Source organism: Pleuronectes platessa, chromosome 3 (assembly GCF_947347685.1).
Source record: "Pleuronectes platessa chromosome 3, fPlePla1.1, whole genome shotgun sequence".
Taxonomy (NCBI): Eukaryota; Metazoa; Chordata; class Actinopteri; order Pleuronectiformes; family Pleuronectidae; genus Pleuronectes; species Pleuronectes platessa.
This window is the reverse complement of record NC_070628.1, coordinates 10700716-10715840: the sequence shown is the minus strand read 5'-3', so window position 1 is coordinate 10715840 and position 15125 is coordinate 10700716. Positions and strand designations below refer to the sequence as shown.

The 15125-nt window shown below is 39.3% G+C and overlaps 2 protein-coding genes across 3 annotated transcripts in view; both read right to left on the bottom strand.

Annotated features, from left to right (window-relative positions):
- Positions 1–2809: 2809 nt before the first annotated feature.
- On the bottom strand, positions 2810–11971 carry LOC128436548 (polyunsaturated fatty acid lipoxygenase ALOX15B). Its single transcript, XM_053418298.1, has 15 exons — positions 11856–11971; positions 11493–11670; positions 11126–11327; positions 10145–10226; positions 9845–9967; positions 9627–9730; positions 7650–7816; positions 7394–7534; positions 6982–7185; positions 6741–6827; positions 6469–6638; positions 5272–5393; positions 5066–5166; positions 4280–4447; positions 2810–4186 (listed from the first exon to the last, which is right to left on the bottom strand). The coding sequence occupies exons 1-15, from the start codon at positions 11903–11905 to the stop codon at positions 4007–4009; spliced, it is 2079 nt and encodes a 692-aa protein (XP_053274273.1). The 5' UTR covers positions 11906–11971; the 3' UTR covers positions 2810–4006.
- Positions 11972–14312: 2341 nt separating this feature from the next.
- tbck (TBC1 domain containing kinase) overlaps positions 14313–15125 on the bottom strand; it is a 39528-nt gene continuing 38715 nt past the window's right edge. For both annotated transcript variants that reach the window (XR_008338087.1, XM_053418377.1), the window contains one exon: positions 14313–14656. Coding sequence is in view for 1 of the 2 variants with exons in the window: in XM_053418377.1 (XP_053274352.1) it covers positions 14546–14656 (111 nt within the window). In the remaining variant the exon portion in view is untranslated. The remainder of the gene's footprint in view (positions 14657–15125) is intronic.

Here is a 15125-nt window from a genome sequence, read left to right as displayed (position 1 = left end):
TAAAGAAAACTCTTGACATTATATTGCTATTTGTACCTGTTACAATAAAGGAACACCGAACACTTATGAAGAGAAGAAAATACACAGGCAAGTGTAGGCCTACTTTGAAATAAATTAAACACAGAACTTTGTAGGGTTATTTGAGTCCTCCCAATATTTGTGGGAAACGTATGAAATAAGAAGTACCCTATTTTGAAATAAATAAAAACATATAGCTGCAGCCTAATAGCTTAAAAATATATATTTAATTTTAAATATGAAAACAAAAAGTGAGAGCAGGTCAGGCTGGAGGCGGACACAGCTACTGAAGCTCTGTAGAAACCAACTGCAGCTTCTGCTCTGATCAAGAAGCTGAGGGGCTGATCTCTGAGCAGCTGAGACCAGAGAAACTCTGTGTTTTCACTGTTTCCACTGTTAAGAATCAGCCTGCTTCACGTGAACGAGCTCTGATCTTGTGTCTCTGAGCGAGTGAGCGGGGCGGGGGCGGAGCCTCGGGACCGGTGCGCTATCTGGGGCGCACACACACACACACACACACACAGACACACTCACTCGCCCGCTCCTGATACTTCATGACGGCCTGACACGATGATGTTTAAAAAACTTATTGTGACTTAGTCAACCACCAACATTTTCGTCTCGTCTCGTCTCGTCAACGAACGTTAAAATAGATTTAGTCATAGTTTTTATTTTCAAAGATCCGTTTTCGTTGCGTCTTCGTCTCGTCTTCGTCTTGGAAAAAAGATCGTTAACGAATATTTTTCGTCAACGAAATTAACACTGGGCCACAAGGAATTTAAAATCCTAAGAAAATGACAAAGACAAGTTGAGAGAGGCTGTGTGTTCCATTTCAGTTGCACACCCTGTGGATGCAGTTAAAATTGCAAATACAATTTGGCTACCATTCATTTGTATGCACCTGAACAAGTAGATCAGAGCAACTTTAGTAATATATCTATTTTGACATTACATACATGATATTTAAATGTTTGTTGAGGTCTTGCAAAGATGGCACCAAATCACATTGAAGAAGCACATGGACGTGGCTCTGGGATGAGGACATTTAGGCTCAAAACATTGTGTAAATGACGCCATTTTGAGCTGAATTTGAATGAACAGACACATGGAGGACACCAGAGAAGCAGTTTTGAGGCATTTATTAGTGTTTTTTTTCTGCTGTTTTCTTTGCGGTTGAAGAATCAGTCACCATTCAACAAAATTTGATTGAATTTGGCTGTTACGCTGTTTCTCCCTGAAACTCCAAATGTCAAACCCTTCACCGGCAGAGTGGTAAGTAGATCATTGGGTGAACTATCCATTTTAGGTCCGACAAGGAACTTTTCATTTCTATTGATTTTGGCACCTAGAGGAAAAAAAGTGGGAGTGATTTCACTGTCACCTGTCATAAAAACCACAATGCACACAGCATGTGCATTTGTTATGGAAGGAAAAAGTTTCAGAAAAATATGAAGCCATTGGTCTGTAAAGACAATCTTCTAACAATTTTAGAGCTGATTTAACCAAACCATTTAGTATTATAGACCTAGCCTATAGCCTAGCGTGTAGCCCGGTTAGCTTCCCCATGCTTCTGTTTCCTCTCTGTTCTGTGTACACAGAGCCTTTTGACTGTCGTGAATCGTTGCTCTGACATCACAAGTGATCTGTCCCGACCAGGCGTTGACAATAGTTTATAGAAGAAGCAACTTTTCTCCCTGATTGTCCCATCTGCCGTTGTAGGTCATAAAGAGGCAGCACTATTTAAAGAAGACTGTTTCATGAATCAAAAACTCCTTGTGAGGGCTTCAAGTACACCCCCCCCCCCCCCCCCCCCAACCCTATTGTTTCATTGGTTGATTAATTGACTAGCATCAGAAGTCTGAGAATAGATTGATGTTGATGACTAATGTCTTGCCTTGTGGCTTCTGCTTTTGGGTCCCCATCTTAGCACAGTGTACTGACGGTCGCTCAGAAATGGACAGATTCATTAAAACATCCAAATCCTCACTGTCACTAATAAACATATAATTATGCAAGACTGGCATTTTAAATTATGTTGGGTCAACCAGTTTGAGATTAGCTTAACATTTGAAAATTTGTATCTGATTATATATCTATTTTACTAACGAAAACCCTCTATAAAATTGTTGAGATTTAAGATTCAAGATTCAAGATTTGTATTATCAAATGCACAACAATAACATAAAGCAGTCGCTGGCAGTGAAATGCTTGAGTCACAGGGTCTCTTCTAGCAATGCTCAAGTAATTACAACCTAAAAAATAAAATAGAAATAATATAAAATAGAATAAAATAGAATATAAAAATTTAAAATAGAAAATAAAGTATATATATCTAAATATATATATGCTACTTGCAAACACAGACCTAATTTCTGCCTAAACTGAGACTTATGACTTTCGCAAATCATTTTTCTGACCTCGTGAGTAAACCGTCCTGACCAGACATTGACAATAGTTTATAGAAAAAGGTATTTTTTCTCAGTGATTGTCTCATCTGCTGTTGTAGGTCATAAAGAGGCAGCAATATTTAATATGCTTCAAGTAAAGACCAACCCAACCCCATTATTTCATTGGTTGATTAATTGACCAGCACCAGAACTCTGAGAATAGATTGATGTTGATGACTGTCTTGCCTTGTGGCTTCTGCTTTTGGCTCCCCATCTTAGTAGAGTACTTAGGACTGTTGCTCAGAAATATGAGTGTAGAAATTCACAATGTAAAACTACACATTACAACCAAAGGATCCATCTGTGAAGATAAAAACAATGAAAAGAGACAATGTATTAAGATGTTGTTTTGTATCGTCTTTATTGAGGCCTTTGCTGTTATTAGTAAAAAAGCAACATGAATCTGATATTCATATAAACCATCATGATTATTTAATCCCTAAAGCACATTGAAAAACAGCTTGAAAGAAAGTTATTTCCTTTTTTCAGTAACATTTCAAAAAGGAAAGAAAACAACAGTAAAGCAATTTTCATTATTTCCCATTTACATTGTTTTTCACAAAAGTGACTTGATTAATTCAGCAATGAAGCAATTTAGATGACTGGCTCACATGCAAACCTCGACATAGATGCTGTAATACACGTTCTACAGTATTATCAGATTCGTAAATTTGTATGTCAACACAGAAAACAATAAAACAGCTTCACATCTTGGATTTTATATTGTGTGTAATTATTATTATTATCATATGTTAATGTATATTTCTTTGATAAATATCTGTATAAGCCTATCTATATCTATTATATTTAGGATGAGGAAAAAAAATTTAAAAATTGATTTTCACAAGAGTGTGCAGTTTGATTGAAGAGTTATATAAGACACAGCGCAACATATACACTGTGTGCACAATTATTAGGCAAGTTGTATTTTTGAGGATTGGTTTGATTATTGAACAACTACAGTGCTCTCGGTCAATCCAAAAATGTTAATAAACCTCAAACCTGAATATTTAAGAAAGTAAAAGTGAGGTTTTGGCTTTCTTAGGAGAATATCTATGTGTCCACAATTATTTCAACTTTTTGTGCAGCAGCAACCACAGCCTCCCAGACACTGTTCAGAGAGGTGTACTGTTTTCCTTCACCGTAAATCTCCCGTTAATCTCCCGTTTAAGAAGGGCCCACATGCTCTCAATAGGGTTAAAGTCAGATTCAGTTAAAACTCTTTTTTGACCCGTTTTGCCTGAGGAAAAGAAGCTTATGCACACCTTGATATAGGGTGTTGATCTCCTTAGGCCACACACTCCCTCATTACACAAATACACACCACCTCATATTCTTAAATCCAATAGGCCTTCAAGTTTATACAGCTTGGAGTTGGAAAATATGCATACAAATTATAATATGGTCAAAATACTCACTTGCCTAATAATTGTGCACACAGTGTAGTAAGATTGAAAAATACAGAATATAGAAGTTCTTTCCCTTTCATTAATGTGACGCTCAATTAGGCCAACAGCTGACGAGGTTGCTCATTTTAGTGCTTAAATGCCAACACTATTTTCAAAGTTGGCTGGATCCAAGTACGTGTACGGCAGACGCAATTTGTCGTTTCTGGTTTTGATCGCAACACTCAACAGGTGAAGTTCTTGCTGGAAGCCCTTTATCTGTTTGCGGGGAAAATCCTCAGTGAAATATTGCTCCGGGTACTGGCCAAGACGGACCTGATTTTCAGTGAATAAAAAATGGTATGATTTTATGATTTATGTAATAATGGTATGATGTATATAATATTTCATGAAATCTTGCAAACTTACAAAGTCAGAAGAGTCCTTGCTGAGCAGCCACATGGTGGACATGCCCTTAACTGTGGTGCTGATGTCAGGCAAAGTCTGCATCATAATGTGGTCTTTTGTTCCCTTTGTTGTTGGCGGAGGACGCTGCAGGGAGATGGGAGTGTTGGGCATCCAGGCACCATAGTCATACTACAATGAAGAAATGATAACTGGTTAAAACTTTATGAGGCAGTAGCACTGACACCATTGAAAAATTAAAAGCAGTTTTCAGAAACGCTTTTGGCTAGGCTGTGGGGACGTCAGTCTCTTGATCAGTCGTTGAACTACTTAGTTCCAGAATTATTTCTATATTTATAATATTTTTATATTAAAAACTACTATTGGATGGATTGCAATTATACATTGTAGTAACATTGAAGGACCCAAAAGGATAACCACTTATCACTTTCATGATCTCTTGACCTTTTCCTCCAGCAGCACCATGATGTCTGGAGGTTTTTTGAGGAATGTCTCCAAACAATACTCTGCTGGATTGCCAATGAATTCGGACGAGACATAATTGTTTCAGGATGAATTACAATTACCATCTATACTATTCTTATTTTTACTTTTTTGCTCACTTCTTTTCATAATTTGTGCTTATTACCAAATGATATGATATAAACATTTTAGTTTTTTGTTTATGTTCAAGGTTGCTGTAAAGGTCAGATATCACCTATTTGACCAGAATTCATTCATCCATGTCCATCCACCTTAACCACTCAGCACCATTACAATTGATCATCCCAGTTTATTAAAAGGATTCACCTGTCCACTGTTCACAGCTGAGTGCTGGCATGAGCAGGTGAAGATCACCATGGTGACAAACTTGATCAGCTCAGCCACGGTGGAGAATTTCTGTGGAATTCCTGAGAACAGAGAATCAATTGCATTACTAAAAGATGAACATGTCCAATGTTAAAATGACCAGACAAAGTGATCTTTGATTCATGGTATTTTTGGGTATTTGGCACCTGTTTGTTCTTGAGAAAGGAATCCATGTTCAAAAATGTCTCGAATCCAGTCCTGCAGCTCAGAGTCCTTCACAACCAGATCGTCAGACTTGTAGTAGTAGCTGAGTACTCCCTCCACAAACCTTGGACAAATGTTGAAAAGTACTGTTAAACACATTCCTCCTGGAAATACACATTTTAATACACACTATAGTACTAAGAGGCTCTAATGTGAGATAATTTGATTTCCATCACTTCAACAGATAATTTTAGTGACTGTTTTTATTCATGGGAGGTTAGCATGTTGCTTGAAAAGGTAACCAGACAAAATATACTTATTAACTTTCTTGCCAATATTTAGATGAAAAAATGTATTAATTATGGTTCTACAGCAAAGTGACTTAGCTTAGCATGAAAACTGGATGCAGGGGGAAACACAATGCACAACTTATATTAATGAACTTGTTGCCTCTGTTTTGTTTAAGCACAAGCAGATGTGGTTTTGAGGGAATTATACAAGGTCGCAGCCCATCAGCAATACTCTCACGACGAATAATCCTCTGGCAGAAGCAAACAATATTTTAGGGCTTTCATTGTAGACAGCGGATATTTGGACCAAGACTCCATTTAACATTTGACAAACACTGTTTACAGTCCGACTAGTTTCTATTATCACCAGAGTCAAACGTTTCTCCATAAAAAACACAGACAGTGAAACTATTCGTGGTGGGTTTTAGGTCCATTTTGGCTAATCTACAGTGAATAAAGCTATTGCGAATAATTTCAAATAATAAACTGTTGGTAAAGAAAGGATGGAGACATGTTGAGCATGATCACTCACATACAATATGTATAGTATCCTCAGTATTGCTGTTTTCACTAAAGTAAATTTGTTGACTCATATTTACAGTATACTGGCTAATACAGCTGCAGTGAAGTGTAAATAATGTCAGATCAGAGTGATACCTCACAGCCCTTTGAATAACATCTAAAAAATGAACCCTCAAATCCTATATTTGTATTTTCAGGTTACATTCCTTTGTGGATTGGTGCTCTCTGTTAGCGGGGCAATCTCATTGACACAGATGTGTTGCCTTTGTGCTGGCCAGCTAATCTGTCCTCATTACCATCACTTCATCCAGCAAATTATTATGCCGGGTTTTACAAAGTTTTTTTCGCTGCTTGTGAGATAATGTAAATGCTAAATGTCTGTCATACTTGAAGATGATATCCCAAAGCTGGAGTCCATCATCCTTGTAGTAGTAGTTTGGTATGTTCCCAACCCCACGCTCCTCAACGTCATCTGGTATACAGAGGGACTTGTAGGTCATTGAGGACAGTGATCTCTTCATGATTGTGAACATGGCCTCTCCCCCAGAGGCTGCAAACTAGGAAACAGTCAAATAGGCAGGGAATTGAGTAAAAAGACATGACAGAAAACAAATTGCTGTGTAATTGTAGATCTTCAGAGCGTAGTGGTCTTTTTGTACCTCTGTGAATACTCCGTTCTCAGAAATTAGAGCAAGTCGAGCCAAGATGTTGATTTGCAGAGTGTAGCGAGTGTGAGGTACAAGGAGCTGGGAGAAAGAGGACACTCTGTTATTAACACCATCGTTTGTCAAAAACAGAAATCTTAATGCCTCCTTCTCATTTGCATTGTGAAATTCTGGCACTTTATGTAAAACACAAATACTCAATGGCTCTTTAACTTCTGTGGATAGATTATGTTACCTTGTACAGTGGATGCACCATTGGCACATTGCGCAGAAGTGACACTGCGAAAACTTCAGCCAGCAGGTGAGTGCGCAGCAGGTGAACGTTGAGTTCATGTTCTTGGAAATCTGCACTTCTCACAAAGATCTTGGCCATCAACCAGTCATACGCAGAGTCAGTGGGAAGAAAGATTGGATTGTCGTCTGCAGGGGTTTGCTTCAGCTACAGGACAAGATAGAGAGACATGGGTATTGGATCAATTTAATCCAACAGAGACAGAAATAATTAATTCCAGCTGCTGCTGATGAAGTTTCCATTGTTTTGTTTTTTAGCAAATTAGATGCTTCTATATCCTTTTGAGTGATAGCTACCTGGATCAATACTCAAACCTATAGATTGTGTATGAGCCATGTTTTAGCGCTTGTCTCACCTGAATAGCAATTGGCATCAACTTGTCCTCTCTTTTGTGGAGCAGGACGAGGGGAGCCATCAAGTACTGCTTCTTCCCATTGACGTTGTTTGCTGTCACTCCATCCAAACGTTTGTAGTCACAAAGGAATATGTTGCCTCTCTGTTGGAAATTATATTGAGATTGAGAAAATCATGGGATAATCGGGTTCAAAACATTGTTTTATCACAAAGATAAATAAGATATGAAGAAATTTGCAGTCAGTATGAGACGTCACCTCCATTTCTTCCGTTAAGCTACCCTGACCATGGAGGAAGACCATGTCATCAGTGACAGGAAAGTTTACTGGCAGTACTTTGCAGCATCTGATCATTATGGGGTTGACACCATTTAGATACTGGTAGGCAAAGAATTCATCCTCCTGCCAATGTTCCTCGACATATTCTAGGAAAAAAAAAAGAACAATCTGTTACACAGACTATTGTAATTCCTTATTATCAGGCTACATCAGTAAGTCTTTACAGACTGTGCAGCTTGTCACTGGCATGTTTTGATGTTTCTTTAACGCATATACATTTCCTTCTGTGTCAACTTTTTTCAAATAATAAACAAACTAAAGATGCTACTAGATAAATAGCCAGTTCCTCAGCAATCAAGGACAAGGAACATTGTTTAGAATGGTAATGTACGTATTTTGGCCAGAGAAGACAGAAGGTTTAAAAGAGGAGCGATAGGAACCATCTCTGTCAACCTGAAACCCAGAACAACAAGAATCAAGTGAGTAAAATTGACAAAAAAAGCCAAACTACAAGTGCTACATGTAGGTGCCATATAAGTGCAATTTTTTGTATTTATTAATATATTTTTTAACTAAAGTGGAGTCGGAAGATATGTGTTTTCAATCTGCAGATGCAAAGATCTTCTGCTGCAAATTGGGAGATCGTTTCAACATTTGAGAGCCAGGGCAGAAAACAGTTGTGATTTTGTTGAGTGGCTAGCTCGCAGTGAGAGAACATCAACCCGATTGGCAGATTCAGAGCGGACGGGCTTGAGTGTAAGGTTTGACCATGTCCTGGATGTAGACTGGAGCTGATTGATTCATAGCACGGTGTGCAAGTACTAGTGTCATGAAACGGATACCGGCAGCCACTGGTAACCAGTGAAGGTAGCAGAGGTGCGAGGAGAGTGAGTGAACTCAGGAAGGTTTAAGACCTTCCTGAGTTCAAGCTGCTGCATTCTGGATGAGCTGCAGAGGTCGGATGGCACTAGCAGGCAGACCAGCTAGCGGGTGTTGCAATAGTCTAGGCCTGAGATGACAAGAGCCTGCACCAGAAGCTGTGCTGCCTTCTGAGTGAGAAGGGGATGTATTCTCCTGATGGTTTGCAGCATATATATCTACACAAGCGGGGTGTTGCAGCAATGTTTGCAGTAAGGGAGAGATGACTGTCGAGTGTCACACCCAGGTTCCTAGCAGTCTGGGTGGGGGCTACCATGGAGATGTCAATGTAATACTAGGGTCATGTGTGGGAGAGCCTTTCACTGCAAGGAAGCTTAATTTTCAGGTAATGTACGGACATCCACGGAGAGAAATCAGTCAGACAGGCAGAGTTCCATGCTGCTACCTGTGTTTCAGATTGTGGAAATGAGAGAATTAGTTGGGTGTCATCTGGGTAGCTGTGGTAGGAAAAGCCATGTTAGTGAATCTCAGAGCCGAGAGAGTTGGTGTACAGAGAGTTAAGGAGAGGAACCAGAACCGAACCTTGAGGGACCCCAGTTGTGAGAGGACAAGGTTCTGACAGAGATCCTCTCCAAGTTACCCGATAAGTGTGGCCTTTGAGGTAGGATGAGAGCAGGGAGAGAGCAGAGCCTGAGACACCCAGATCCTGATGCGAGGAAATAAGGATCTGGTGGTTCATCGTGTCAAATGCAGCAGAAAGGTCTAAAAGGATGAGGACAGAGGAGAGAAAGAGGCTGCTTGAGCAGTTGCTCAGAGGCAGTCTCAGTTGCATGGCTTGCCTTGAAACCAGACTAGTGAGGGTCAAGAAGGTTGGTCTGGTGAAAATAGGAGGAGAGTTGAATAAGGATAGCACATTCTGATGGTTTGGAAAGAAAGGAGAGAAGAGAAACAGGTCTGTACTTCACTGCGCACCAAGTCAGACAACCACGGAGCTGGGGAGGACTTGCGCACCTGTCGTGTATATTATAATGCATACAATATCAAGTATCAAATTAATCTATCATGATAGCACAGTACCTGATATGTCAGTCATCTTGCAGCGGAACACCTGATCAAACGCGTCAATGTCAGTCCATGGTTCATTTCGTTTTTCCAGTCCTTTCAGTTGTAGCTCAACCTCCCTAGAAAATGAAAAATAATTAACTCTATTAATTTGATAAAAGTATTTCGTAATTTGACAAACAGTCAGCGTAATGGTCAATAAATACATATCTGTGGGAATTTTAGGACTTTACCCAACTGCTGCAGTCCACAAAAACTCAGTATCTTTGGTGTAGGAGAACCTAACCTCAGGAGGCAGAGAGAGAGGATTTGTTTCCTTAATGCAGTGAGGTAGTCCTTCTTTCAACTCTTTCCAGCTAGAGAAAACAGGGGAGTAAACCAATATTAACATTTTAATTTAAAGTGTGCAATATAATACTCGACCAGTATTTAATATTATATTTGGGCACTGCAAGTTGTACTGTAATGCATTTGGGTGCCTGTTAGCTTTGAGGCATACAATGCTAATCATTTTACAAGCTCTGATCTCTTACCAGTAGTCTTCTTTTCGACCAATGAGCTCCAGCTCCCTGGCGTACTTGGCAAGATCGTGGGTTTCTTCAAAGGCTTTCACAGCTTAAAAGAGGAAGCACAACAAGGTTTAAAACATAACAGGATTGAGGAACATATAATTACACTGGAACAAACAGTAAACAAGAATGTAAATTAATAGTTTACATTTGGTAAATGTAAAATTGGAAAGAGGGAAAATAATACATACAAGTCGGTTCACTTCTGTTGAATTGTCAACCACTTGTCAAGAAGTGTGTTCCATATTTTTAGGAAGACATTTCATTATCTGCATGTGTATAGCAAAAGCTTTCCATGTAAAAAAAATGTTGGGGCTTGACTCAGATTCTCAAATTAATCGTTTTGCTGGCAGTGTGCAAAGTGAGATGGCCTGTGCAATATGTTTATCTACAGGAGAGTTCACAGATACTCGAAATGTAGCAAGAAAGAGGTCGGGTGTTGTTATCTGTTGTAAACCTTTGATATGAAGTTAATCATTGGAGACCAGAAGGAGTGGAGTTTGGGACATAGTTAATGGACAAGGGTACCTGTTTCCTGTCCGCACTTATCACATAATGGGAAGGGTCTTAATTTTGTGTAGTCGAGTTCATGTACAACCTTGAAATGTATTTGATGATGTCTAACGTTTATGCAGCTATTGCTTTCCCTTATCAACATTAAAAAAATTAAGTATAACAAGTTGGTAATTTTTTTATTTTCTAAGCTTCTTCGAAATATAGTCAAGGGTGTATGGCTTTGCTCAAGGCTATACAGGTAACAGTAATAATAAATACCTTAAATGTGCACCTTAATGAATCAGGCCTTTTAACTGTGTAAATTGTGGCCCCTCCATGGCCCCCAATTTAGAACAAATCTTAGATCCTCCACTGACTTGCGGGACCTTTGTTCTTCTTCTGTTATCAGTAAATAGCACACAAGATGTGGGACAGCTAATTTTCACAAACCTTTTCCCTCCCTGAAGAGGTGCACCTCACGGTCAGCGATAAAGCGGTGGACAGGAAAGCAGTATGTGTCTCCTTCAGGGGATCTCACCTCTACTTTAGAGGGGTACCAAGAGTCTTGGAAGACTAGGAAATTCTGCTTGTCCAGCTCTATCAGGAACAATGTTCCAAGGGATTTGGGGCAGCTGACAGTGAAATGTGCAACCTGGGATAATGACAGACACAGTTTGAAAACATTTATCAATGAGGTGGAGATAAAGTGAATTGGACAGAATAAAGCACAACATGATGGCCTTACAACTTGCCTGAAATGTAGAAAATGTAATAGTGTGCTATGAGTTTTAAATTAACAGGGATACTCCAAACTTACTTCTCCTCTGAAGAGGGCCAGAGACCCTTTGATGCTATTAAGCCAGCTGCGTTTGCCCTCCCCTTCTGTGCCAACCAGCTTAATGTAGACATTGTTAAAGGTGGCGGCCAAGGCACAGTTGGTGGTGTAAACTGTTACTTCGTAATTCACCATTTTCAGCCTGGAAAGTTGAAGAATCCTGGTAGGGATGGAATAACATTAATCACTCTCAGTCAGTAACGATTATGTTTAAAGTCACTAAATCAGCCTGAGTGCATAGAATCAATTAGAATAAAAAAGGTTATTACATTTGTCTTTTCTTATTGATCTTTTGCAGTCAAATCATTGCAGACTTAAATCATTTCAAAAAGTCATCTCTCTTACCTTTGCTGAAGAGATCTAGGAGTTTCGTTGATGGGACTCACCACTATCATCTCTTTTTATACATCCAGTTTAGTGGGTGGGACTTGTTAGTTCCAATGACTAATTGTTTGTTAAACAATTGTAACATGACTAAGAAATGCAAATGTTTGCTTTTTGGCAGTTCTCTAATCGGATTCTATTCTGAACTGGGACCAGACAATGGCATTAAGAAATTCTGTGAAACTAGCTTTCGTAGAAACAGGATTGTTTCAGTCCCCGTTCCTGTTTTTTTTTTTTTAAGAACTAACTGGAGATGCAACTCCTCACCTCATCTTCTTCTCTTTATTCATTGCAGATAATAAAACATGTGATTGTTATGATCAAGAATTTGACAAATTAAATTCTCTCATTCACTCATAGACTATACAAATTTTTTTTGCAGTAATTCTGTCAAGAATTAATAATCACACTTTCAACAATCACATGTGAGGTCAGAACGGAATCTCAGAGAAAACTGGGAGCATAGGTCAGGTTGTTTGTGGGGTTTAGCTGTAGGTTTGCTGTGAGCCATACCCAGGCCCTTCGGTGGGGGCTGGGGCTCATAGCAGGTAATATGTTTTGTCCTGCCTTGAACTATCCCCAGACTGTTGGAGGTGGGTCTGTCTGCTAAGCAAAAACATTCCTCCTATACAGTGCCTTGCATAAGTATTCACCCCCTTTGGACTTTTCTACATTTTGTCATGTTATAACCACAGATTAAAATTTATTTCATCGTGAGTTTATGTAATGGACCAACACAAAATAGTGCATCATTTGGAAGTCGGGGGAAATATTACATGGATTTCACAATTATTTACAAATAAAAATCTGAAAAGTGTTGAGTGCATATGTATTCACCCCCTTTACTGTGAAACCCCTAACAAAGATCTGATGCGACCAATTGCATTCACAAGTCACATTTGCAAGTCACATAATTAGTAAATAGGGTCCACCTGTCTGCAATTTAATCTCAGTATAAATACACCTGTTCTGTGATGGACTCAGAGTTTGTTGGAGATCATTACTGAACAAACAGCATCATGAAGACCAAGGAGCTCACCAAACAGGTCAGGGATAAAGTTGTGGAGAAATATGAAGCAGGGTTAGGTTATAAAAAAATATCTCTCTGAGCACCATAAAATCCATCATAAGAAAATGGAAAGAATATGGCACAACCGCAAACCTACCAAGAGGAGGCCGTCCACCCAAACTGAAGAGTCGGACAAGGAGAAAATGAATCAGAGAAGCAACCAGGAGGCCCATGGTTACTCTGGAGGAGTTGCAGAGATCCACAGCTGAGGTGGGAGAATCTGTCCACAGGACAACTATTAGTCGTCTACTCCACAAATCTGGCCTTTATGGAAGAGTGGCAAGAAGAAAGCCATTGTTGAAAGGGATCCATAAAAAATCCCGTTTGGAGTTTGCCAGAAGCCATGTGGGAGACACAGCAAACATGTGGAAGAAGGTGCTCTGGTCAGATGAGACCAAAATTGAACTTTTTGGCCTCAATGCAAAACGCTATGTGTGGCGAAAACCCAACACTGCCCATCACCCTGAGCACACCATCCCAACAGTGAAACATGGTGGTGGTAGCATCATGCTGTGGGGATGCTTCTCTTCAGCAGGTACAGGGAAACTGGTCAGAATAGAGGGAAAGATGGATGGAGCCAAATACAGGGAAATCCTTGAAGAAAATCTGATGCAGTCTGCAAAAGACTTGAGACTGGGGCGGAGGTTCATCTTCCAGCAGGACAATGACCCTAAACATACAGCCAGAGCTACAAAGGAATGGTTTGGATTAAAGAATGTTAATGTCTTAAAATGGCCCAGTCAAAGCCCAGACCTCAATCCAAGAGAGAATCTATGGCAAGACTTGAAGATTGCGGTTCACAGACGGTCTCCATCCAATCTGACTGAGCTTCATCTTTTTTGCCAAGAAGAATGGACAAACCTTTCCATCTCTAGATGTGCAAAGCTGGTAGAGACATACCCCAAAAGACTTGCAGCTGTAATTGCAGCGAAAGGGGGTTCTACCAAGTATTGACACAGGGGGGTGAATACTTATGCACCCAACAGATGTCAACTTTTTTGTTCTCATTATTGTTTGTGTCCCAATAAAATTTATTTTGCACCTCCAAAGTACTATGCATGTTTTGTTGATCAAACGGGAAAAAGTTTATTTAAGTCTATTTGAATTCCAGTTAGTAACAGTACATAATGGGAAAAAGTCCAAGGGGGGTGAATACTTATGCAAGGCACTGTATATATATATATATATATATATATATACTGTATATGTGTTAGTGTATGTATTTTCTAATTGATCTTCAATTTTGGTTACTAGTGAGGCTCTGGAACACCTTCTTGATACAAAAGGATCAGCCCCTCAGACCGTGTGAAATTAATTTATCAGGGCAAAGATAAGACAACACACAACAGTTGAGAAGAAATAATTCATTATTTCACTTTTATTAAAAAAGAAATTACAATATTTCAGTTCATTCAGTCCAGGTTGTTGTTTTGCATCACAGTCTGATCAGAATGTGTAAAGTCCTCCACAAAACGTCTTGATACAAGTGTGATCATTTTTTTTTTCACTTTAATATCAGCTCAAAATGCATTGTACGTTCCCTCCACTCATCCCTTTAGTTAATATAAAGCTGAGAAAAGTGTCAGATCTGAGGGGAGGGGACAGTCAGGAGTCCAGTGGGCCTCAGCTTGTTGATGCCTCCATCCAAGATACAAACCCGTGGGAAGTTCACCTTGACCAGATGTGCTGCAAACTGGAGAGAAATTCAGAAGACAGAGAGAGAGAGATTTATTTTTGCAGGTAGGCTACTTGTTACCTCGTATAACTCAAACATAAATATCTGGGTTCAATCGTAGCTGTACATAAAGATGGACAGTGCGTCACCATTTTCTCTTACTATACAAAAATATCTTGGGCTTGTGGACACTTGGATGACACCACCGGAGCAGTATTGAGGCATTCTATGTTTTTTTATGCTGTTATTTTACGTTTGAAGAATCTGTCACCATTTACTTCAATTTGATAGGATTCGGATGCAACAGCGTTTACCCCGGAAACTCCCAAACTGTTTTGTGAACTCAAACACCACCTCCATCGGCATAGTGACGAGTGGATAATGAGTGAATTATAATTTTTTTAGTGGACCCTTTAATGTCATTGTAGGGATTCAAAAAAGGTTATTCCAAAAATAACCTTAAGGAAGAAATTGAACTATATTAATT

Bases quoted from the DNA above. Each gene is read 5' to 3' on its own strand.
- LOC128436548 (XM_053418298.1), bottom strand. From the start codon at position 11,905: ATGATAGTGGTGAGTCCCATCAACGAAACTCCTAGATCTCTTCAGCAA. The intron at 11,671-11,855 runs GTAAGAGAGATG...CATCCCTACCAG, and splicing joins CCTAGATCTCTTCAGCAAAG to GATTCTTCAACTTTCCAGGC. The intron at 10,227-11,125 runs GTTTGTGAAAAT...TCCTCTTTTAAG, and splicing joins CCTCTTCAGGGAGGGAAAAG to CTGTGAAAGCCTTTGAAGAA.